The 27,317-nt window shown below is 34.9% G+C and overlaps 2 protein-coding genes across 11 annotated transcripts in view; both read left to right on the top strand.

The window, feature by feature from the left end:
- Nucleotides 1-6,008, top strand: part of LOC123546841 (F-box/LRR-repeat protein 7-like) — a 63,387-nt gene extending 57,379 nt beyond the window's left edge. For all 9 annotated transcript variants that reach the window (XM_045333453.2, XM_045333452.2, XM_045333445.2 and 6 more), the window contains exons 5-7: nt 1,611-1,813; nt 3,724-3,903; nt 4,728-6,008. In XM_045333453.2, the coding sequence (XP_045189388.1) occupies nt 1,611-1,813; nt 3,724-3,903; nt 4,728-4,899 (555 nt within the window). In that variant the 3' untranslated portion in view covers nt 4,900-6,008. The remainder of the gene's footprint in view (nt 1-1,610; nt 1,814-3,723; nt 3,904-4,727) is intronic.
- A 2,204-nt stretch (nt 6,009-8,212) lies between these two features.
- Nucleotides 8,213-24,551, top strand: LOC123546840 (uncharacterized). Of its 2 annotated transcripts, none has more exons than XM_045333444.2 (4): nt 8,213-8,455; nt 9,431-9,600; nt 19,458-19,662; nt 23,803-24,551. In XM_045333444.2, exons 2-4 carry the CDS (start codon nt 9,439-9,441, stop codon nt 24,201-24,203), a joined length of 768 nt encoding a protein of 255 aa, XP_045189379.1. In that variant the 5' UTR covers nt 8,213-8,455; nt 9,431-9,438; the 3' UTR covers nt 24,204-24,551. The 2 variants fall into 2 exon arrangements, with proteins under 2 accessions (XP_045189379.1, XP_045189378.1); XM_045333443.2 differs by having other exon boundaries at nt 8,215-8,622.
- Nucleotides 24,552-27,317: the final 2,766 nt, after the last annotated feature.

Below are 27,317 nucleotides of genomic sequence, written 5' to 3'. Positions count from 1 at the left end.
ATGTAGGGTTATTATGCTGGTATGGTTGATATATCAATCAACGTACAACTGTAGCAATTTCCTCTTTCGTTACATCATACGAGTCGCGCTATGAGAAAACCAACATAGTGCGTTTGCGACCAGCATGGATGCAGACCAGCCTGCGCATCCGCACAGTCTAGTCAGGATCCATGCTGTTCGCTGATTTTTTTTTCTAATTGCAATAGTATTTGAAAGCAAACAGCATGGATCCTGACCAGACTTCGCGGATGCGCAGGCTAGTCTGGATTAATGCTGGTCGCAAACGCACTATGTTGGTTTTCTCATGGCGCGGCTCAATTATCTTTCCTCTGACGCTGTTCATGAGTTTAGAGGGTTCAGTAAAAAGTTATGAAAGAACAAACAGGTTATTTGAGTCTTGTAGATATATAGCCTACTGGTATGTAGAGAAAAAAACGCAATATCAGATATTTGAAATGCATGTATATGTTGGATTGTATGCAATATTGTAAAGCTGTAGTGGAGATTATAATATTCATTTTCTAAAAGTCACATGCACTCAGAGCAGCAAATAGAACGTTTACGTTTACGTTGCCAATCGGGAACTTTTCAGTTCTCACAAATATGATCATTTTGAAATATCAATAGTGACATTTTATTTTCGCAAGTCGTCTATATATAACCCGATGTAGCTCTAAGTTGTCTGGATTGCTCATCGCAACTTTGTAATTTTCCGCATTTAGACACTGTCTTACGCCTGAGATCACGGTACTGGGAAATATGACCTTCTGTTCTTTGACATATCAAAGATCGTATGCAAAAAAATTGTTTTAGAATTATTATAGTTCCTAGCGTTGTAAGACATTAATATAATCTGACGTTTGAAACGATTGTTTTAATAGCTTTTCATAAAAGCTGCCTCAAGAGGTTGTAATACCTATCGAGAGGCCTCATACCTTTTACTTCTTAATGTACCATGTAGAGTAGCTCCTAGACTATGATATATCTTTTTACATTTTTATGATTGAATGTAGCTAACTGAGCCAGTCTCTATCCTATGTCCAATATCATATATCATGATAATTTCAACATCAGTCCCGTGTGAAAATCTCTAAAATAGACTGGCTTTTATCTATAAGAAATTGAATTCGTCAAAAAAAAAATATAGAAATACAGTTATTATCAGTCTAGTGGCTAGTCTATGTACCATGATAACTGTTAACATACGACAGATTGTAAGAAACACCATTTATATTGCTACAAAACTTCAACGGGGATTTGCTTTCGCAAATGACAACTAGTGGGACATACAGCGAAAAACGCCGAAACCTTAAATTCAACTCATTATTTACTTTAAATCTCAAAATGTTTGCTGACAACCCGGACTGAAGCGTTGTCTTTTAATAATTGATTAAATATTCGTCTTCCTGTATTTATATTTGATCAGACTTAAAGAATGTTTACAAACAGAACATTAACAGGAACTAGGATGGTATTTGCTGATATATCATTATTTCTTTCTACCCCCTACAAAGCTCGCGGAATTTGTCTCCACTCTTTAAAGGGTTACTAGTTATACGCTGATCTATGTATTTATGAAAATGCAGATCCTATATTTTTCTGTTATTTAGATATTGGACGGAATGGTTCAGCGTGGGAAGTTTAAGCAATTACGTGCCATAGACATCAGTTCCACACCAGGATTGTCTGAGAATACTATCTATCAATTTATCCAGTTACATGGACGCCGTCTCCTCGGTCTGGTCTTGTCCGGGAAACCGAAGCTCACAGAAAACTTCTGGCTCAATGTGATTGGCTTCCTACCCAACATCAGGTAATTCTTCCAGAGGCGACTGCGAAAGAAGTCTAAGTACTTCTTTATTTATATGCACTTAGATCTCTTTCGCATTAAACTCTCTATTTACATTGTGTGTTTGTATTACTGAACATACTTATCCCTTTGTTGGACCCCTAAAGTCATATTCTTAATGAGGTAACGATCACTTAAAAGTAGAATAACAATATTTTTTCAGGGTTAGCTTTGGTTGCAATATGTAAAAAGTATTCTAAACATTGTTATATTTGTGGAGTTAATTACAAGTAAGTCTCTCTTTTAATTGTTTGTTCAAATCGAGTTTGACACATTTGTAATAAACTTTTTGCAAAACATACCCTAAATATTCATCTTAAACCGCATTAGACACCATAGATTATATTTAAGTAAAGTTTAATTGGTTTGTTTCTTTGCTCTGAGGTTATAGTCATTGTTTCAACACCAATTAGCTTAATGGTATGTAACAGCGGTCAGTTAAGTGTACTGCTAATTACTCCTGCATTCTGCACCATTGCATACTTATTTTCCATCAGTAACACGTGAATCAGAGGCGAAACTGTTAAAATACTGGGCTAAATAGAAACAATACAGATAACCAGGTGATATTTAAGTAAAAACGACCACTTTGACCTCTGCAGCTACAGTAGCTCATCGTAGAATTTAAATCACGCTTACAGACCTATAGACTTTAACCTTAGGAGACCACATCTGCATCATTTATGAGGAGCTTTCAAATTTGTCGGGAATTATTTTATTGCCTTCAGCGTATAGTTTCTCCGAGAAATGCTCTCCATGCCGACGTAAAATCAATACGGGTCTTTGAATGCTTGAGATATACAGCTATCACAAGTTAACTACATTAAATAGATAGAGAAAACGGCTTGTCTGTTGTCGTTTGATGTATAGGACAAGCCTTTCCTGGTTTGGTTTCCGTTAGGAGATATTAGAAATTCATTGTTGCTTGCTTCTGTGGAAAGAATTTACCGGAATTCTGTTTTCAAATAAATTCACCAGTCTTCTTCATGATACAGTTACTTTTTACTTGGTCCAGATTGATTAAGTATTGTCTTTTGCGATTTGACTTTCAAAGATATTTATGTCTGGCTGCTTTTGTATTTGTTAACCTATTTTGTAAAGTTAGTTTTGAATTAAAGAGACGATTTAATGATGTGTTTTAAGACCAGTAAGACGGACACCAACTTGAACAAGCTAACCAAGCTCGTCCAAGTAGATTTATAAGCAGGTGGTGTTAAATAGGTCATGAGTTCGATCTCGTAGCAAGACAGTTTTCTTCGTGATAATTTGATAGATATTTGTATGTCAAAAGTCATTTTTCTCCACCTAAGCTAACCTCAGAGCTGTATGCACAGTAAAGTTGTCAATTACTTGTCAAGAAACACTTATTAGGTTAAACAATTTATTTCTTTTAGCGACCTATTTTTAGTCTTTATTATAGTATATATATATGTCATTCTGTAATCATAATTGAAATGATTGGATTTGTTTTACATTTCATTTGTATTCATTTAGAGATTTAAAAGTCTTTTCCAGAAATATATAGGTTTATATGCTTTCTGAATATAATTAGCGAATAAAATTTCATAAAGCATTATATGTAACCTGATCTGCATAATCTATATCATCTGTACAATGGTTGTAAAAGATGTTTTTTTTTTGTTTTGTTTTTTAATTTTTGTTTATTTGTTATCTTTTAATGAAGAAAAGTCGACATATGTACTTTTATGACACTGAGTCTACATATGTACTGTTATGACACAGTCGATATATGTACACTGAGTCGATATAATTATGTTCTTTTATGACAGAGTCTATATATGTATTTTTATGACACTGAGTCGATATATGTTCTTTTATGACACCGATCACACTTGTATACATATTTATTGCAGGGTATGTGTTTTGGGTACCGCTAACGGCTGGTTCCTCAAGCTCACCACGAAGGTTCATATCGATCAGGTGATTGAGGGTTTCGCCCAGAATTGTCCCTACCTAATGAGGCTAGAGATACAGTGGGACCCAGATACTATACGCTTCAGCGACAAGAGCAACAAATTTGTCGATCATATCAGGTAATTGTAGTTAAGACGAATTATGTCTGATGGAGTTTGTTCCCTTCGTAGGTTGTGATTTGTAGCGAAACTAGTTTAAACATATTTTATTTCAGAAATTCATGAGACATTTACAAAACATTAGTTAAGGAGTTGAACAGAAAGCTGTAACAATTTGCAACGAAACTGAGCAACCTCTCTTGGTTCATGGGCTAAATGGGTAGAAGTTGCTGCGGGTCCTTCAAAGGAAAAGTTATTTCCAATTTTTGCTATCTTGCTTTAAATTGCTCAAACCAGTATTCATGTCACTTTTGCACATATTATTCACTTTTTGCATATGCCAATTTAAGTCCTTGTCTGACCTTGCAGATTGGCCGAGTTACATGTTTTAACATCAAATGGATCAACTTATATGGGTCGAGTTACATATTGATAGCACCAAAAGATCCTTTCCAGAATAAGGCACACTCACGAATGTACAAAACGTAAATTCTTCTTCATGTGCAATGCATTTGTTCTAATGAAAGAAATAACAGAAAAAAAGTTATGAAACAGAATGAAAATTAGACAACACGCAACTCCTTCTTTCATGCCACCAACGTTGACATTTGAACGTATGTCCAAGGAGAATGACAGACTTTTGTTCTCAAATAATACAGCTTTGAAATATTCGTGCACATCTGTTATAATTTTGCTAAAGAAGGAATAGGCCGCTTTAAAGCATACAAAAATATTTTAGTACATGTATATACAACATACTTTTATGCTGATACATATTGATATAGAATGAGAATGTATCATTTGCAAACCTTTTCAAATTTGATATATTCGATCTTGTTTTTCAGATTGCGATGCCCACATTTGAAATCGTTTACACTTAGTGACGGCGAATACTACGAGATGGTAAAATCTAATTTCGAGCGTGCTGACAGGATGAAGGTTGTCAGGACCACCACCAACTACTCTACCAGTATTACCGGCTTGGTTAGCTGCTTCAACGACCTGCTCTTTAACTAGATCTATTTTAAGATCTGGTCATTAACTCCATCACTTGACGCCATTGTTGTGTTATGCCTTCCTTTAAGAAGATTTTGAATGTGGTTCGTATTGACGATATGAAAAAAAAAATGTCTGACAAGTTTGTTAAAACAATCGTGCCAAATTCATACGCAATTGTGCTCCCTCACAATAAAGTAACCGCTAGGGGGCGATAATCATTCAGAGTGATACAAATAGTTTCGTATTTTCTGATATTGATTACATGAAAGTAATCAAAACTGGATTACTTTATGAAAATGACTTGACAAGAGTCGTTCAAAGAAGCATGTCTGTCGTTGAAAACATTACACACTAGTTGAACTGATTTAGAGTTTTACAGTTGTACGGAAAGTTCTTTTGTGGACAATAATACCTAAAGCGCAACAAATAGCACATGTCAAGCAAATTTTAAGCTGAAAGTATTGAAGTATAAGCAAACCTTGCTGCCAGTGCTAGAACATGACATTAAATGCCACATGTGCTTACGTTCAAATGTAGGCCTACTGCCTCGTTTCGAAAAGTGCTCTGTTGCTCATTATACATTGCAAAAAGCTTCTTTTTGACAGCAGTCCGACAATAGTTTGACAATAATACCACAACAGTAGAAAAGTAGCTCTGCTTTAATTAACTGTCACAAATAGTTCAGGGTACAGAGAAAGGTGAAACGAAATACGGAGAGTGACATTGAAACTTTTATCCCTTGGTTTCTTTATCAGTCAATGTGAGACATAGATATTGAACTTCGTTGATCGACCGCGATTGATCTCCTGTTCTTTGAATTTGTCAAATTGTTAATCGTTTGATTGTTACTGCAGGTAAATAAAGAGATATGCACTTGCTTTTATAAAACATACAGCATGATATAAAAAATGTTTTCTACCCGACCAATATAAATAACCATTCATACGTATAGATCATGTTTATACTCATTTTCAAAGTTGTGTTCAGCTTTATGTCATACATGCGCAAAATTATTAAGTGATATTATTACATGATTTGAGATATTTGCAGTGACGGAACACTGAGCATCCCACCTTGGAATGTTACAGATTTGATATATTTAATAAATTAAAAAATTCTCAGTAATATCTCGTGTTACTTATTAGTTATAATATTGTATGTCAAATTGTAGTATATACCCGAACGAGGTCTGACAGACATAGAATACACATAGCGCCAGGTGTGTATCTTATGGTATACATCGGTTACCCATTTGGGCGATTCCTCCATCGTTGGACGTTTGGAGGATAGTCAAAGATGTAACAGATCCGCCACCATACTTTTAAACTATTCAAGAGAGTTTTTTGGTCTAAAGAAAAGAAGATATTTTGCAGGAACTGGAACACCTGGTGCATAGTCTTCTTTACCATTTTTAAAGGCCAAACAGGCGACATTTATCAGACTGTATGTATCTCAATTTTACAATTACATGCATTGCTGGCTGCATAACTCAAGCTTCTGACTAGCTGATATTGAGTTGAGTGTTTAACTGGACAGTGGCGCAGCTGTGTTCTGTGACTAGTGTCTAAAGTTCTGGTTACCTTGGACCCCTGTTGTTATTCTTTCATATTTTATATCGTACACATATTGAATGACTTGCCGCTCAGTAGTCAAATCTATTGCCCGAGGTCCGACGAATACCGGCAAACCATTCAATACGTGTTTTATTACATGACGTCAGATGTGATTTTAGCCCATAACATAACATAGACTGGTCAATAGTACAAACTATGGACCGGCGATTAAACAGAGCATTATATATTTGCAAAATATAGAGACTGTATAATTGCTGCCAGTCAGCTTTAGGAATAGACAGAAAACACTTCGTCTTTGTGCACCATAACTTGATGCCATTTCATTAAGGAGCAAGCTTAGTGGATGTCGACAAACTATGCTGTCGAAGTAGGAATTTGCAATCAGTAAGTCAAATGTGTGTGTCAATTTTAAGGATGGTGTTACTTGTGCATAGACCTTTAACGGTGTTGTTAGCATCAGAAATCAGTTTTGATTGATACAAATTGAGTAACCAGTGCCCATTTTACACATCTTTTTGCCTTAAATGTTGTGATATATCGATAACAAATAAAATTTAATATATTCATGTTGCGATTAACATAATTATCATTTATATATGAGAAATGCATTTTTAATGTAGATTGAAGAAAATTTTATAGCGACAATATCAATAATTGAATTATAAACAGTGCAAACGCCCCTGGTTTCAGGAGATACGCCTGCACTCATCTATTCGACAAAAGGCTAATTAAAATCCTTTTCAAACAAATGTTACTGCAGTTTGAGATATCTACAAACTATTTTACAAATGATCTTTTTTTTTTGCATAGGCAAACAAGTCCGTCAATGTTGAAACAGAAACGTGACAGCAATGTAAATATCAATTAAATGGATCGTTCTGCATATATCTGTCCAGGAAACAGCTGTGGAAATCTCATGTAATATTTTTTTACATATAAGGCCAATCATACATTTTAATTTTTATCAACTATCTATGTCCAAAATTCTTTTTTTTTTAAATAGTTTGTTAATTGTGTTTAGTACTGCGAATCGCATACAAATATCCATCTGGACAAAAATATGTAATTGGTAACAAAATTATTGCATTTAAGGAAACAAGCTGTTTTTTTTTTTATATCGGTTTAACACCATTTCATCAACACTAGATATTTACGTACCGTTTGTAAGTTAACCTAGCGAACGTTCCAGTTGACTGACTACTCTGAGGTTAAGGACAACTGTCCTCAGATGTAATGACTCTGCCGGAATGTCACGGGGAGCACTGCCTCGCCCGGGTATCGAACTTGGGGCGTTGTGTTCTCTAAGTGATAACTGAGCTAATGCACTCCATCATCATCATCATCACCATCATCATGACTCTTTGTGGAGTCGCACCGATAAAAATATAGGTCACATGGCGACCTTATCATCATCAACATCGTCATCATCATCATCATCATCATCATCATCATCATAATCATCATCATGAGTTTTATAGTCACATACTATTATTTACATTATTCAAATATACTATCATCATTTTAATTATTGATATTACAAGTATAACGGTCAATGTTATTTCTCACATTGAAGTAGAACAATAAATATATTGAGCTAAAGGTTTCAGTCAAATAATTTTGTACTTTTTTTTTGTTTTACCGACAAACTACTTGTGAAACGAGTGAAAAGTATGATTATCTTTATGTCATATTGTATATAATTTATAACATATCTAAATGATTTATTATGATTACAGTATGTGAGGGCATGGAAAAAATAAATATTGATTGAAGTCATAAAAGTAGAGTTCGATGGTATTGAAAAAATACGGACCTTACGTGCATCGGATGTTAGGCTTAAATAGGCTTCATTGAAATCGAAATAGTTTGCATTCGACATCATCCACCCGTTATAAACTCATAAAATGAGGACGACACTTCAAATTGAAGTAGGACCGAAATCTGAAATGAAGTATAACTGAAAGAGATTATATTTACTTGCATTTAAAGAGGAATTGAAAGTAAACAAGGTTTTAATAAACACTAAAATCAATGGACTTAGCAACCACTGCTATTCAGTATCTCCTCTATACGAAATGTGATTGATTCTTATTGATCAGCATTGAGATAAGTTGTTTCTAAACATTTTTATTTTGTTAAGACAATTTGGAATATATTTCAAACAACAGTGAGTATGCTTTATACATTTGTTGTTTGATAATATTTTTTTTCGATAAATTTATTTACTAAACGGCCGATTACATAACTGAATATATCCTTTTAAAAAATGTTTAGAGATATATCAATACTACTCCAGCTGCCATTTGAACAAAAAGGAATTAAGCGTACTTATAATGTAGACAATGATATTTGTACTGAAAGTTTTAATATTACGTCATTTAGAAAATCAGTTTTGAAAATATCATGCGTTTTACTTTTAAAAGTGAAAATTTCGAAAAGATATTAACATGGAAAAAAAAAAAAAAAAACTCGCTTAAATCGCAACGCCAGTTAATGTTTTGAATTAAAAATGACTTATTTTGACATGATAAAATGGCATTGATTTTCTATCATTTTACGTTTTGTATCAAACAAAAAGTGTATTGACATGGGTTGTTGATCAATAGTCAGTGCATTTAGGCTTAAAGATATACCCAAAATGTCTTTCACTTAACTATGTTATTATTAGATATTGATTTAAATCAAGATAATCTTCATCAAATATATATTTATTTTTTCGTATTTAGAGAAATATATAAATTCAAGTATACTTAGAGCTGCAGTTGTACTTAAGCGTCATTTTTTTTTATAAAGTTTTACTGTTAATCCATAATCATACCTTAAAGGTATCATAAATGTGTAGTATTTTAAACATTACGCAATGCTTGTTGTAGTCTGACATAGATATCTTGTAATAATTGTTCTCAAGTTATTCTTAAAATTGAAAATTGGGCGTTTGATACATTTAACCAAGATTTTTGCTTAAATGTTTTCAGCAACAGATATGTCAAGTCCGCCTGGTTCCCCACGCAGACAGAGCGAAATATCGTCTTTCCGTGGCGCGGAACCGAAGCGCAAACCGAGAGGGAAACCAAAACGAGGCAAAAGCCCGGATAAGACGCTTCCATTTTTTGAGAAGGGCCGGTTCGACGATGTAACACTTGTGGTACGCTGAATTTTAATTGGTTAATGTGAACAAGAAGTGCTTATATACGAGTCTTCCATGTACTGATAAGTAAACTATTAATTTTATCGATTAATACAATGAATGTTGATTACAGAGCACCGGTATAGGACAGGTAGTATGACACTAACCATAACTAAAAATTTTACTTTCACATCTCATTTACATGGTGGTGGTGGGGTGGGGGGGGGGGGAAGAGGTATTAAATCAAAATTTTTATATCTGCTGGAAGCACGAAGATACGGCAAAACTGAACGTTCAGACCCTGTTAGCCACCATTTACGATCATGCAAGGGTAAGATAGTGGTTCCACTATTCTTTCCATACACAAATTATCCTATGGTACTAATAATTGATGTTTTCATATAGATCAACACTTAGGGTGCAAAACTCTGCTAAGAAAAGTGTCTATGTCGGTGAGTTTTAGGAGAAAAAAACAGGTTAAAGACACTTACTGTTATGTTGCTAAAGAATAGACCGTGCCTGCCAAGTTCAAATCTGCCTCCAAATATAATGGCTCACACAAATTATGGATCTATAGACGTTTGTTTGTTTGTTTTGGGGTTTAACGCCGTTTTTCAACAGTATTTCAGTCATGTAACGGCGGGCAGATAACCTAACCAGTATTCCTGGATTCTGTACCAGTACAAACCTGTTCTCCGCAAGTAACTACCAACTTCTCCACATGAATCAGAGGTGGAGGACTAATGATTTCAGACACAATGTCGTTTATGAAATAGTCACGGAGAACATAGGCCCCGCCCGAGTATCGAACTCGCGACCCCGAGATCCGTAGACCAACGCTCTTACCTACTGAGCTAAGCGGGCGGGCTGGATCTATAGACGTAGCCATATATTTATAGACGTAGCCATATATTTGCATCTGTTGTTTTAGGTACATGAAAGTGCATATTGATTTCGCAGAGTATTACCTCTTTAAAATAAATTTAATACATTTTCAAGGAACCCCAAATATCTAAAAAAAATTCGACCACTAATGTACACATGGTTTACTAATGCATTTATATAAATTACCCACCAAGGAAAGTATAAATGCGTGTGCACAATTATCTTTCAAGGCAAATGAAATGCAATATAAGCATAAGGAATTATATTTCAATGAAAACAAAAATGCAAACACTAAGGCAAATAAACACTGTATATACTGAATTAACATTTAGGCAAGTAACTTCCTTAAATAATCAATCATCTTTCAATGCAATTGAATACATAAAAAAATTACAGTCACTATATATTTTGTATTGAGAGAAAAAAGCGTTATCAAGGATTCAAGGATGAACACAATTATTTCAAAATTAGACACCAGAATTACAAAAAAGAATAGTGAATTATATCTTTAACTATTTCTTTTTCCCACTGTAAAGATCAAAATTGAATCTACACGACACTATGTACTTTTTCATTAGATTTAAAGATATTCTAAATAAAAACCAGGAACTATATTTTTATCGGAAGATGAATTACAACTGAACGTGGCATTGAAAAGATCGATATACTGACATTTACTTTGATTTTCTACTTTTCAGGGAAAACAAACCACTTATTTTTTATAGCAAGCTATTGTATAAATGTAAATATATGAACTGACTGCGATTTTTGTACGTTTATACAGGTATAAATCACATTATTGGGACTTCTTGCAAATCATCCTCCAAGAATCGCTATCGCGATTCATGCATTTACAGGAAGTCCCAATATGGTTTAAACCCGTATAAAGGCAAAATAGAACTTAATTCTTATAAAAAGAAACACTCTCAGTTCAAGTCAAATAACGTCATAATACTAGTATACACAATCACTTCGAGACAAATATACTCCTTACTGAGTTAAATTATCTTTCAAAGCCCTCACACAGTTTACGGCAAATGAATTCCGCATATAAACAACCACCTTTCAAGACAAATACTTGAATATACAAACAAAAATGAATACAATTATACACAATTATCTTACTAGATTAACGAACTCGGTATAGTCACTATCATCATTCAAGGCAAATGAAATTAAGCTTCTAAAACCATTAATAGAATTTGACTTGAATGCACTTATTTTCTAGAAATATTGTGAGGTAATTTCCAGTGCGTGGAGATATTTTTTGCATTAAAACGGTTAAACAAATTAATATGATTTAAGTTCATGTGTTATTTATTCAAACCCACCGATATAAAATGTATCGCATGAAGTTTTAATCGAACCAAACACTTCACTCTTTTTTGTACGATTAGTATATAAGGTGAATATTTTCTATACGTAATTTAATATTTTCCATTCATATCAATCTGATAGGCGAAAATAATTTTTACATTGAATGGCATAAGGCTAAATACAAATCATGTTTCATTTCATGAAAAAATTAATCTGCGAAAATTTATTCATCATAATAAAACCACTACAAATCAAGAAGCATTATATTTTATCATAAATATTGCCAATCAAAACTGACTATATATCATTCTCATTTTTGTTTGCATTGGGCGATGTGTAACACAAAGATCTACTTGGTTTTTAAGTTCTATTCGATACTGATAAGAATGTAAATGAGTTTTTAGGATACGTAAAGTTTTACCAACTACGCCACAATTGCTTTCCAGAAATATGAAACTTTAGTCACCAACACAGTGTGAGTATAGTGTGATACTGAATTACAAAATATCATGTAGGCAGAGTCAAGACGAAGCAAAGAAAAGAATACATAATCAATAGGTCAGCCGCGTCAAAGGTCAAAACTTCCCTAAACGCAATTCATCGCGATATCGTACTAGATTTCCTAACTGCTGACTGTCACAGTATTTGGGACTGATTTCCTAATTGTTGAATGTCATCGTCTCTAAGACGCATGTTGCTATATATCATAGTCCGTCAGACTGACAACCTAATTGCTAATGTCATAGCCTATGAGATCAGACTGACATCCTAATTGCTAATGTCATAGTGTATCACACTGACATCCTAATTGCTAATGTCATAGTCTGTCAGACTGACATCCTAGTTGCTAATGTCATAGTCTCTCAGACTGACATCCTAATTGCTAATGTCATAGTCTCTCAGACTTACATCCTAATTGCAAATGTCATAGTCTCTCAGACTGACATCTTAATTGCTAATGTCATAGTCTCTCAGACTGACATCTTAATTGCTAATGTCATAGTCTATCAGACTGACATCCTAATTGCTAATGTCATAGTCTCTCCGACTGACATCCTAAGTGCTGATGTCATAGTCTGTCAGACTGACAACCTAAGTGCTATGTCATAGTCTGTCAGACTGACATCCTTATTGCTAATGCCATAGTTTATCAGAATGGCAACCTTATTGCTAATGTCATAGGCTGTCAGGCTGATATCATAATTGCTGAATGTCATAGACCATCAGACTGTTTTCCTTATTGCTGAATTTCTTAGTCCATCAGATTGGTTTCCTATGGCTTAGTGTCATAGTCTATCAGACTGATATCGTGATTGTTGAATGTCATAGTTTATCAGACCGATACCCTAATTGCTGAATGTCATAGTTTTCAGACCGATATCCTTATTGCTGAATGTCATAGTCTCCTATGGCTTAGTGTCATAGTCTATCAGACTGATATCCTTAAGGTGAATGTCATAGTTTTCAGACCGATATCCTTATTGCTGAATGTCATAGTCTCCTATGGCTTAGTGTCATAGTCTGTCAGACTGATATCCTAATTGCCGAATGTCATAGTTTATTAGACCGATATCCTTATTGCTGAATGTCATAGTCTCCTATGGGTTAGTGTCATAGTCCATCAGACTGATATCCTTAAGGTGAATGTCATAGTTTATCAGACCGATATCCTTATTGCCGAATGTCATAGTCTATCAGACCGACATCCTTAAGGTGAATGTCATACTTTATCAGACCGATATCCTAATTGCTGAATGTCATATTTTTATCAAACCGATATCCTAATTGCTGAATGTCATAGTTTATCAGACCAATATCCTTATTGCTGAATGTCATAGTCTCTTATGGCTTAATGTCATAGTCTATCAGACTGATGTCCTAATTGCTGATTGTCATTGTTTGTCAGACTGATTTCCTGATTGCCTTAGTGTACCAAGTTGTTTTAGGAGCAGATTTATTAGGCTGGATTCCATATTAGTGAATACGTATTTTAATAGGTTCCTATCATTTCTATTAACTTGATTTGTTGTTTTAATGCATGACATAGGGTGTACTTTTAGAGCCTGTAACACAGATTGTCCAAGATGCTACGACTTTCAAATTCAACACTGTACTAAATGACTTTTCCTCTGTATAGACCATCCTTGAGACTGTGTATACTATTGTCTTGCATTGTCATCGTGTATATCCAGTAACACCAACATGCGCAAATAACAGATCATTCACGCAAAATATAACACTAGAATGCGCAAATAAATGGCGGAAATCGCTGGAGAAGGTGCACACGGTGCAAAATTCAGTACGTGCATACGGCTGAGAAAACAGTGTGTTTCAATCGGCAATATGTAGATGCTCCAGAAAACCATTGCTTTTCAAGATCATTCGTGAGAATGACGATCTGGGAACCGTTTTGAAGGCGAATTTTGTGTTTCGTCAGCTTTCATTGATACAGTAATGCACATTTTACCTTATTTCGTAGGCAGTCTGGTGACTATTTATATGAGTCGAACGACTTGTGACATTTAATAATGAAAGGGAATAGATAAAATGTGTTCCAAGCACTTTTTATGAGGTAACACCGAGATATGAGAAAGGATCAGCGTAACACCAAAAATGGAAATTTTGAATATCAAAATACTGGATTTTTACAGGTTATCGTCATCAGATTTCGGCAAAGTAGTAGCTTTAACTTGAGTAAGCCAGATGCTTAAGATTTCTATATTCGTGTGAAGTACGATTGTCATATCTTAGATGACATTTGAAATGGTTTAATTCATTACTATTGTTGTGCCAGGGTTGTGACGTCCTTCCAAGCAGGGGTATGTCGATAACATTATCCAGATATATTTTTTGCAGTCTTTCCTGCCTACAGCCCACTGACAAAGCCTTCCTGTGTTAACATTTATGCAGATGCTTAATTTAACTTTTTTTTACATGTAACACTGTACTTACAGTAGTAGACACACCGAAAAAAGTCGAGCTAAAATGTATAACACAACACTACATACCTGAACAATATCATATAAAATTTATTTTATAAATGCTACTCTCAGATAAGCAACTGCTAACATAGAGAAAAATCTCTGAACTCTTTCAGTCCGGCTCAACTACATATAGGTAAAATAGTAATAAAACATGATATTAACAAATTGTCAAGAAAATTATAATCGTTCGAAATAAAAAAAAATCATGCTGCGATGTTGAATAGGCCTGTGCCCGTATTCCTCAGTTAGTCTAACGCTTAGGATAGATATACTTACTTTGCTATGACTTTTGACAGTGATCAGTAATGCATTGCATCTGGTACTGACTGGTTGAAAAGATCACATGCTACAAACACCTTAATAGCACCTGTTTGTATTACTTTAGTAATTCATTTCTCAAAACTTTCAACTAGGTATGACATATGTCTTATCAGAGATTTTCAACTTACTTTGACGCGGACTGCGGACAGCGGACTGCGCACTTACAGTAGGGGTTTTCTCAAAATATTTAAAGGTTCGCAAAAAAGAAAACATACTTAGGGTATATATGATTCTTTTACCTATATGTGTAGTAACCTTTGCCTTCGTTGTACAAATTAGTGTATTGTGATATAATTATCTGCTTTTATGCAATATCCGCGTTTGAAAATATATGGACAGTGAACAGGCTACATTTAAAACACGGAATCGCAATATTCAGATGTCATCTAAATACTCTGTCGCATTTTACTTAAAGCTTGCGTTAAGCAGGATCTTCAATTATCCGTATGCTTTAGCATTTTGTTTTTATGTTTTGAGATATTTCTGGCTTTACTTAACCTCCACGCGAATCGAACGACATGACATGTGAAGTTTCGAACCTACTTTACTATAATACCTTAGCTTAATATGTTCATGCATACATGGATTTGAAGATAACGGCCATTCCTGGTTTTAATATGTGTCCGTCCATACAATTCCTAGACTAGTTTTTCCTAGCAACAAAATAAGAAAAAATGCGGTACAAAATATTATTGTGAAAAAAAAAATAACAATAAAGTATTCTAAATGAAATGAAAGTCCGTTTAATTTTTGTTGCACAGTATAAATACCGTGTTCTCGTAGACTTCTGAACGAAAAAGGTTATTGTTTTTCATTAATTTTGGTAATTGTATCTAATGTTAGATAAAATAGAAGTTTTACTGAAATATCTTGAATGATTTAGTTCAACACTTTGTCTAAACATACAGGAAGTTCTCATACATGTATCTTTCAACCCCGTCGAAACGAGATCCAATACATTACCATATTTTAGCTAAAACATGCTGAATTAGTCGTGTATCAGCATATTTGGAAATAAACAAAGGAAATAGCCACTTCGTATTTTCATAATCTGATATCAGAGTTGCATGTTAAAAGTTGTTTTAAATTTACTATCTTAAAGTGACTACTCAGTATGGATTATCAGTTTCAACAGGAATTTAATCTTTAAGTACTATTAAAACTGGCTGTGAAAATGTCGATCTAAAACCTAGCGGAGACCGAAATTTGTTTCGTGAACATTAGGCATGGGACGTGTCCAAGGTCAAATTCAGATCATATTAAAAATGTTTTATAATCAGTGCATGCATAGAATTGTCAACGAAATTATATTTTTGACACCATTTGAGCAATTCTGTGTGGTCATTTGATACAACCAGCTTAGTAATCGAGACTAACCTTTACCATTATTGACAAAGCCTTCTTAGTCGGGTACCTTTTCGTACACATGCATACATATGGTATGTGTAGATACTCGGCTTTGGGGAACTTCTCGAAGAGGGGCATAAAACGAATAAGTTTGCGATGTCTTGTTTATAAATACGGTAGTCGAAAGATTTGAATAGATACATTAATAAAAAAAAGATACAAAAGATAAAAGGATATTTTTTAAAATGCGCCCATGCTGTTAAGAATGCTTGTAAGACAAAATACATGTATATCGGTTATTCATATATACAATACAAAGGATATTAATAAATCTTATAACTGTCTTTTCTCGGATAGTATTACATGCTAAATATGCCGCTGTTCAGTTTTGCATAAAAAGACGTATAATTATACAGTTTGAGAAAACCCCTATAGTAAGTTCGCAGTCCATGGTCCGCAGTACGCGTCGAAGTAAGCTGAAAATCTCTATCAGCCCATTGTTGACATCCATACATATTTCATTAGCATTTGAATAAAGAGTAAAGTGTCTGAAAGTTGTGTCAGCTGACTGCTATTTCAAGTCAGATCATTCTTACACTTCTTTTTTTACAGCCTATTATACTTTTTATATTAATACTACTATTTATCATGGACGGTTGTAAAACTGTAAGTGCTTATGTTCACCAGTTCTAGTTGTGTTGACTCAAAATAAATATTACATTATTCAATATGGTCATTTTGAGTGAAAGATAAAATCAATTCAAGAAAACATGAAATTCAGCCCTAACATTTATTCAATTATGTTTTATACTAATGAAATTTAAATACATGTACACAGTTTTAACTCAGACAGAATTTTATCATTTGATAGGGGTGAAAATGCAACCTATGGATTCTGCACGAATGTTTTTAGATATCATCGAGTCTTATGATGGTTGAACTATGTAAAAATGAGTCCATTTTCTCAAAAGTGAACTATGTTGAATAATGAGCTAAGTACTTATACATATACAGTATTTTTCGCATGCCGGTGCTCGTTTAAATGTAAATTATCACTAAGATATTTGATCTTGTCACAATAAACAGCATTTTCAATTTGGAGTCATTTTGCAATATTTTCCACTGTTTCCCATTTCTTGCAATTTTAAGAGTATTTCCCAGGACGTGAATTCCCTGAAAAAACCGCCGGAAATTCCCTGGGAAATGCCGGCCAACCCAGTCTTATAACAGATCTGAAAGTGAAATCAATGTTATTTCTTTGTTTCATGTAAAATTTAGTCCCTTCAGTACTTTCTTTATAGACCTATTTTCCGCCATACATCTATATTGTGTTTGTTTCACAAAATCTAAACAAAAAGTTCATTTCAAAATATGGAGTGAAACTGTAGCTAGCGGCCCACAAATCAGCTATAGAATTGCCAAAAGAAAACATTCAACTTTCGTTTTCGAAGTTTACAACTGTGAACTATTATTTTAAAAATACATTCGGCGAAAAGTATAAAAACGGTGAAAATGTGTCCTCTTAGCCCCCGGACCATTAGCTATTAGTCTTAACAAATGATGAATTTAGAATTCAGTCAGCCACTGTGTCTGTATGCAGGAAAGACTGCAAACATATTTCCGGATAATGTTATCGACATACCTACTTCCTTGGAAGGACACAACAACCCTGATACAACAATAGTAATAAATCAAACCATCTCAAATTGCGTCTAAAATATACAGTCGTACTTCACATGAATAAAGATACTTTAAGCATATGGCTTACTCAAGTTAAAGCTACTACTTTGCCGAAATTTGATGACGATAACCTGTAAAAATTCAATATTTTGATATTCAAAATTTCTATTTTTGGTGTTACGCTGATCCTTCATTCCCACATATCGGTGTTACCTCATAAAAAGTGCATGGAACACATTTTATCTATTCCCTTTCATTATTAAATGTCACAAGTCGTTCGACTCATGTAATTAACCACCAGACTGTCAATAAAATGAGGTAAAATATGCATTACTGTATCAATGAAGGCTGACGAAACACAAAATTCACCTTCAAAACGGTTCCCAGATCGTCATTCTCACGAATAATCTTAAAAAGCAATGGTTTTCTGGAGCATCTACTTATTGCCGATTGAAACACAATGTTTTCTCAGCCGTTTGCACGTATTCAATTATTTCCATACTGATTAGTACAAAGGACATTGGCCAGTTTACTCAACGTGTGTACTTTCTGCGGTGATTTCCGCCATTTATTTGCGCATTCTAGTGTTATATTTTGCGCGAATGATCTGTTATTTGCGAATGTTTGTGTTACTGGATATACACGGTGATTGTGTAGAGAAACATATTGCACCAGTCAAAATAAGCGCTACATGTAAAATGATTAATGCCGTATGTTGAAAACCAAATGCAAGTTGTCATTCTTTTTAAAATTTTAAAGAGAATAAATCTGTATCTTTTTATATAGGTTTGATAACTTCATTTCATGAGCTGTCGGTATGATATAAAGCAACTGCATGCTCTACCGGCCGTATGAATGTTAAATTGTTTTAGGGAGACAATCGATTCGAGGCCAACGAACATAAAAAGAATGATTCTTCCTTTCCTATAGCACTGTGCTAATTTGCGTCCTTTTCCGAATAAGCTCTAAGTAACGAGCATATGACATTCATTGCATTTTGCATTTAATATTTTGCAGTTACTATTTAGTATTAAGAATTTGGTAATAAAAAATTAGCATTTGGCATCTAGCATAGCGCACCGGCCTTCTGTAATACACCACTAAGAAATTGTTTTTACTTGTACGTTCTTTAAATATTTTTAATTAAACTTGTTTGTATACTTTCCGATCATTTTGTAGGTTTGGACTTATTTACATATTGTTCGTCCTTTTCGTAGGTTTGAGACAACTTATTTTAATGTTCATTGAGCTGTCAAAATGAACTTGTTTGTTTTGGTACTTTCCGTTCATTTCACGGGTTTGAGACAATTTATTTTCAAGTTCTTTCTGTTCATTTTACAGGTCGGAGACAAACAACTATATTCTAATAGCTGTTTACTCTCGTACAATTCATCAAAATTTATGCAGGTGCTATCTGACGACAATGTCGGTAAAGGAAAGGGCAAAACTGCTGCTAGTAAAGACCTTGACCTTTCGCATCATACCTTTGGAGACGTATGCGCGCTGTTGTCATTCATTGACCCTCGAGTACCTTACGACCTCACAGGTAAGTTCAGCATTAATTCTCCCGCATTAAGTGAATGCACGCATTCTTTACTAGCTGTATTATTAAACATTATACAATGTGGACCTGTGACGAAGTTTGTAAAGCCCTTTCCTTTTTATTGAACAACATTTACGTCAGATTTGGGAATGCAGTTTTCAGACAAGTACTTGGTATTCCCGTGGGGAAAAATGTGCACCCTTTGTTGCAGATTTGTTTTTATATTGTTATGATTTCAAGATACTTTATGTTGAGCCTTTCTCCAGATACGCAGGCAGACATTATTATTGCTTTTAATAATACATCGCGCTATCTGTATGATATTCTTAATAGGGATAATCCGTTTTTTTGCTCAATTGGTGGATACTATCTTTCCCCGGGACCTCCAGTTATATAAAATTAACGATTCGGATACTCCTGCTTCTTTTTATATTTACATCTCTCTTTTTATGTCAATATACATACCAAAATGTATGAAAAAATGATGATTTTAATTTTAGTATTGTAATTTTTTTCCCATTTGTATGGGGATGTACCTCGGGCTACATGTTATGGGATATATATTTCTCAATTAATTCGGTTTGCCAGAGCGTGTAGTCATGTTGAGGATTTCAATGAATGTAATCAATATATTACAATAAACTTCTTCTGCAAGGCTAACGTTATTACAAATTGCGTAAATATTTGGCTAAATTCTACTATCATAATTCTAATTTGGTTTTAAAAATCAATTGTAATTTAAAGATACTTTTGCGAGAAAATATTTCAAAACCCGATTTTAATGGGGATTTGATTTACAAACTTCGTAAGATTATGAGTCGTGGTAATTTTCCAACTGTATTTGGTAAAAGTATAGAACGTTTATCAAAAGAGGTTACGACACAGCTGTTTTGAGACACACCTCATGTTTAGTGTTCAACTCGTTTATAGTGAGGCCACTACGCTTCCGTCTTTGACTGTGTCTGAAGGAAGAGTGGGAGGACTCTATAATAAGCAGTTATTAAATCCCCCTTGACTGAACTGTTTTGATTTCTGTCTATTGGTCTGGTTCGCCGGACCCTTAAGGGTGTTTCTCTTGATGCACTGCTCTCTGCAAAGGTATTGAGTTATACAGTTTTGGTTCTTAAGGTTTTCTTTTTAATACAGGAGCATTTTTGTGTTTGACATGCCATGCCTTTTGTTTCCATTGCGTGTGTAAGAGATTCACCTGGTGGGAACTACCTTTATTTACACTGTCCCATGACGTTGGAACATGGTGGCGGCAAGAGTGAGGTTGGATCCGCACGATATACCGGTTTAAGCTCCCTACAGGTGTTTTTGCCACTGACCGTTCCAAGATGGTGCCCCGCTGTGTTCCTTTATTTGTTTGTTTTGTCTTCGTGTGTTTGCTTTTTAAGTGAGTGTATTAAAGTGTGCACATCTGCGGGCTGTGGGTTTCGTGTTGGGAAAGCTGCGTTTTTGGAACGTGGCATTCCCTGTTTTATATTTATCCTTGTTTTGAATGTACACTCTTAAACCTAACCCTAACCTTTAGTCAGTATATTGTACACTCAATACGTGTGTACATCAAATAAGGGCGATTTAATGTTGGTGTCACAGTTAATAAGTGAGTAGGTATATTGATATTGAGATCTAGAGGAGCTGAGGGTATCGAGACATTTCCCCTTCCAGGAGTCAGGAATGTCTATGTTTTTTTTAAAAGTCCACTCCATAGAAGGATATTTATTGTTCCTTCTATTGAGAAAGAACATTTAGAATTGGTAAGTCACATTTGACCTCGCAACTGACCTCGCAAACTGTTGTAATTACAAGCTGGCCAATCAAACTAGTTGACCTTAGAAATAACCTCTGACGTTAAAATTATGCTTTCCTAATTGAGGCGACTCTCTGGCTGATCGCGCTCCGCGGATTACATATTACTAAACCTGAGGATGGAAAAGCGGTGTTGTTGAAACATGCCAAAACATCTTATTTATCACAAAGGTTAACATACGTCGTGACCTTCGAATGCACGGACATTATGTGAAAACAAACCCCATAGCGACCCTCTCATTGTGCGCAACAAATTCACGCTTCGAACGACCGGATGTCTCATTCACGAGATTTCGGAAAGATACTACTAAATTATAGCCGTGAATTACGTCACGGGTGTTAAACGCGCAATCCAATTCAGACTGGGAATACGCTTAAAATGGGTTGCGCGACGTCCAGTGCTGGTGTTGCGCATCAATATATAAAAAATCGAGGTAGGTGGGTTTTTGTTTTTGTAAATAATGCCACATTTACGAGTGTTTTAGAAAAAAAAGCAAAATGCTATTCTACACAAACATGAATAAAGATCATAATTATGTGTGCAATACCAACTTATTAATTTAAGAATCAGCCCTGTTATCACGAAAACTCTGCTGGCTAGAACCGTCAAAAAAGTATGGAATCATGAAAAATGCAAAGTTTCTAACTCTTGTGCCTTCTTTCTAGAAATGTGGCGCTTCTAAAGATCAAACACCTGTAAAACAGTCATGAATATTACATAGGCTTGAATGAAATGTTGCTTTTGGGGGAAAGATTGGCAAAATATAATCGAGAATGTGGTTGCGCCCAGGAAATGGAGTTGCGCGTATACATTATATGCATTATGATGTATACGAGCAACTCCATTCCCGGTGCGCAACCCCATTCCCTATGATTTTTTGTCAATTATGTCCCCGTAAGCAGGATTTCAAGCAAATAATTTTGATATCCGTTACTTTATAACAGTTGAGTTATCATAAAAAGCATCAGATGTCCTAAGATTAGGCATATGAGGTCAGACACTGCCATTTTTGTTGATTTCATACTTTTCCACCGCCTTGTGTCGCCAGAGTTTTTGTGATAATAGAGCCGAATCGTAACGTACATATACGATGTATTATCATATTTGTGTCGAATAGCATTTTGCTTTTTTCGAGAAAAATTATTCCTGTCTCATACTAAGCAAAATCATAGCTTCACATACCTCAATTTCGTCTTTTTTACGCGCAACACCAGCACCGGATGTCGCGCAACCCATTTTAAGCGTATTCCAGTGGGAATTGGATTGCGCGTTTACCACCCGTGTGATCAATGACTACCGTAACTTTTTTGTGTGCAGGGACGTAGACTGTTAAGCGCATCAAATCACTACAATAGGATAATAAAAAGAAAAAATAAAGCGAAGATATTTGTCAATAAGATATAATGGTATATTGTCCTTGAGATCCCTGGGATTCCACACGCTGATGACCAATATTTAAAACAGACATTACAACCAAAATTTTACAAGATGATCATTATATATTCATATTGATGTGCCCTAGAAGGAACTTTTACTATGCTTTAACTTGTTTAATAAGGAATATATTATTAAATATCTGTACCTAACATATGAACTAATTATAATATTTTTATACGTTATAGTTTATCCGCTAGTTATTTGTAAAAGCTCTGGCATAGCCATAGGTGAAAGAATATTAAAGTGGCATTATGCGTAACTTACAGCACATGGTATGTTTTCGGTGAATATTTTATAAAAGCAATTTTCGGTTGCTGTGCATTTAAATGTGTTAAATTAATGATAATGCCGCATAAGTATTTGAAGTTGATGCTTTAGAAATAAGTTTATCAAACTAATAAAATAATAGTTCTTTTCTTTAATCTTCTACGAAGTGATTTCCCTTACATATAGGTAGAGATTTCTGAAGTTGAAGGGAAGCAGCTCCTGCGTGCAGTTTGACTTTTCTTAAAAAGACTGCCCCACTCAAAAAAAGAGTCACATTTGGAAAGTTATTATTTCGTACTGGAAGAGTTTGATTTATTGGGTTAAAAGCTATTTCCCTCCATCCTTTTTACACATACATCTATTTCACCTGGATTTTTTCATATTTCCAGGCCTGTTGATTTAGAACCACAATAGAATAATGTCTCATTTTTTAGCAGCATGATAGAAATGCTCTTTTACTATTAAGTCGGTGGTTGCGGTAAAATCACTTATTTTCTGACGTTAGTTTTTGTCCACGCATGTTGAAAACATTTTCTCAATCGTTTATTTAGAGGTCAACTTTCCTAGGAACAAAGAAATCGTTATTATAAATGACTAATCTGTCATAGTCAACCCTTATTTTACAGATGAGGATGCTTTTCGATTGCTCCCTATAGCGGAAGAGTACGATATTGCCCCTCTGAAGAAGGCATCAGAACGGACCGTCACCGAGTCGTTTCTCAAAAAGAGGAGGGGTCGCAGAGCAGGCTGCGTACCAACAGACGAAACAATCCGCCACCTTGGTCTTGCCGACAAATACCAATTAAAAGACCTTCACGAAATGTGCTGCATAGAGCTAGTAGCGAACGATAATCCATTAAGTAGTAACATGGTCTCAGCTTCTAAGGATTTATCCGAACATGCGAAACTGCAAGTCCTCGAGAAAAAGGTAGATAAGTTGAATATGGCACTAGCACGTGCGCGGAGGATTAATACAGAGAAAGAGCAGGCTAAGGATACAAGAGGCAGTACGTTATGGAAGAAGTAGTTAATAAGTGACAATAGATAGTTTGTCTGGAGAAGACATGAATAATTTGAAGAATATATATTAGAAGCGGCAAATATACACAATTATTAAATACGAACTGGGCATCTTATGTTTAAAATACTTGCATAATACACATTCAGTAGTCACAAACATTGAGTAGTAGTCCAGGGGAAAGAATTCGATGTATCTTGTGCGTAAAGATGTGCACGACTGACAAATTTTATTTATTTTATTTTTTTTTTGAAAATCATCACAACTATGTTGAATGTCTTTTATCATGTCATGGCACAAACGTACAGACATTAAACGTTGTTGATTTCTTGCAAATATATACTACAATGAGCATTACATGTATTTACCCGCTCATTTTCCGGTACAATCACCTGTTGGCGATTGAACCTGAATCAACACCAGCAATGATTGTGTTACATATACACTTGAAACATGTAGATGAGAATGCGATCTAATGACATTACTCATGAACGGAACATTTTGCGGTCAGTAAGGTAATTATGGGCAGCCGGCTAACGACCCGACCCCAATTTATCACACTGACCAAACATACTAGTATTTCCATGGATGGTAACTAACAAACCCAACAATGATAATGGTCGTAACATTTATGTATCTTCGTTGTTAAAAGTGGCCGTCGGAGATCCACGTGCTGATATGAACCACATGATGAACTAATTCGTGGTCGAAAATGTCTTCGAAACGGTGCCTGCTTGGTCAACACTAAACTCCAACACAACACTTGCCATTTTATCAATTATACTGTATCTTTAGAACTAAACAAAACATTTTTAAAATGTGACTTCCGTTAACACTATTCTATTGGTAACATATCAAAGTTTCAAAACAAAACTTTGCGACCATATGACTTTATTTATTTTACATCAACCTAACTTTTAAAAAGTCACAAAAAGATAGACAAACATCTAACGCTATAATCTTTCATTGTCTGACCACAAACACCGCCATCAAAGATGTATTGCTTACTTGGTCGGTACCCCCCTCGTTAGGGTAGCACAGTTTAGCACTTACAACTTTATACTAAAACATTAGCAGGGCATCTGTACAAGAAATGGACAAATACAAAGACAAAGATTTAGTAGCAAATAACGCATCCCTTTTAAACAGAAACCTATAGACGTGTGTATAACTGATATATACAAACAAAAATTACATAAAGGAAGTTAAACATACAAACGACGAAGACATAACAAATAAATAAAGGAAGACACTGGGGCATCGCCTTGTTGGAATGTAGTGGTAAAAAACATGAAGAGTTTTACCGGACAAATTGTTTACATACACTCGTTATTCCGCCCACGCTCCAGAAATAAAGGACATTGTTAATAAAGTAATGATCGTCATGTGATTCTCTTACATAAATAGCTCGATATTTAAAACACACAAAACATGACCGTGTAAATACTACACAAACAAAACCAAAAGAGGCATAATTAACGATGTAGGTGCATTGTAGATGAAGATGTTATATTCCACTCTCCAAAGAAAGGGAACATAATGTTAAAAAACGCACACACGGACGCACGGACGGACGGACGGGCGGACAGTGCGATTTACATTTTGCACTTGACAAGGATTGCTACCAGTGAATATTTTTTTGTATGATTCTGTACAATGAATTAAGGAATTTGATACGCTGCATTCCTTATATTGCGACGCATCTTATAAGAATAAGACAGAAAAATAAGACAGAATGGACTAGAGTTGTTGACATAGCTGATGGCGGACAACTACTAGTAAACTGCCATGCTAGGACAACTGGTTTTATTTCCTAGGTAGATAAGAAAGATTCATTTCGGTAAAAAGTGAGCACAACATGACGGTAATAACATGATGCATAAAAACATAAATAGGCAAGCATGAAGAAAACACAAGGACATGTACACCAATACCAGGGATAATATAAAAAGCGAAATAGAGATGTGTAATGTGATCTTTGATATAAGCATGGCATAGAAAGTCATGATTGTTATTACCTGTAAATTATAACACTAATATATTGTCACATGTTTTAGATAATAATCACTGAAGGTTCCATACGCAACGCCGTATGAACACATCTGTGGATGTCTCTAAATTGTTTTTTTTATACTTGTAGCATGTGTAAATTTTGAGTTTTGCTCAACCCGGGGCTAGAGAGCGTGGACGGTAGCATCCATTTCCACTACCGTCCGTGAACAGGCTCAATCAAACCGAGCCTTTTGTCGTGTTGGGCGACATGTGGAGTTTCTACTTTTTCTGTTTTAAATGCCACTGTGTCCGAGCTGCTTTGGTAACTGTCTTCTGGTCAGTTTCGTCGTGGCCTTAATGGTCTTTTTAGCGATGCTATGCCTTCGGCCAAGGCTTTGAATACATGCGTATATTGAATTTAAAACAAAGACCAGTTATCATGTCATTTTTGATAGCATTCGCTTAACGTAATAACAAAGAAAACATCTGGCTGTTTTTGTGATAAATTACTCCAAGAGCTCGGATTTTCTCCTACTTTTACTAAAGACAATCATTTATCTCAGAACAGGCAAATGTACAATCATAACGATAGGCTTTACAATTGAAATATATCCAAACATGCAAATTATCAAGATATGTCACATTTGAGCAGCATTTTAATGGCTATACAACGAATGGTATATCCAATTCTGATTGGTTGAAATAGTTTGGGTTTTCCTTTGTTCTAATTTTAGTTTGCATTTAAAAACAGTCAGGATACCGAGAAATGTTTGTTTGATTGATAGTTTTCTGTATATATTTGTTAAAATTGTTCGATGTGAAAATAACAGAACCGCTCAATAGGTTACCTGGTATATGTTGTATGGTCGCTGGTCACGTAATGGAAAAGTCGTTTAACAGAATGCATGTATGTAGTAAAAACGTTTGGGTGGGATTTGAAACGGTCGTTAAATGAAAAAGTCGCTTAATAAAGGTGGTGGCATGTACGATGTCAACTGTATATAATTTGATTTTGTTCTTCATACCGTGCCTACTGTTACCATTACGTGTTCAAAGAATTCACATTGCGGTAACAATTTTTATTTACACCGTCCGGTCCTATAAAATGGCAAGGATTGAGTGAGGTAAACA

Source organism: Mercenaria mercenaria, chromosome 9 (assembly GCF_021730395.1).
Source record: "Mercenaria mercenaria strain notata chromosome 9, MADL_Memer_1, whole genome shotgun sequence".
Classification (NCBI taxonomy): Eukaryota; Metazoa; Mollusca; class Bivalvia; order Venerida; family Veneridae; genus Mercenaria; species Mercenaria mercenaria.
The sequence above is the reverse complement of the archived record's forward strand: the minus strand, read 5'-3'. Positions and strand labels throughout refer to the sequence as shown.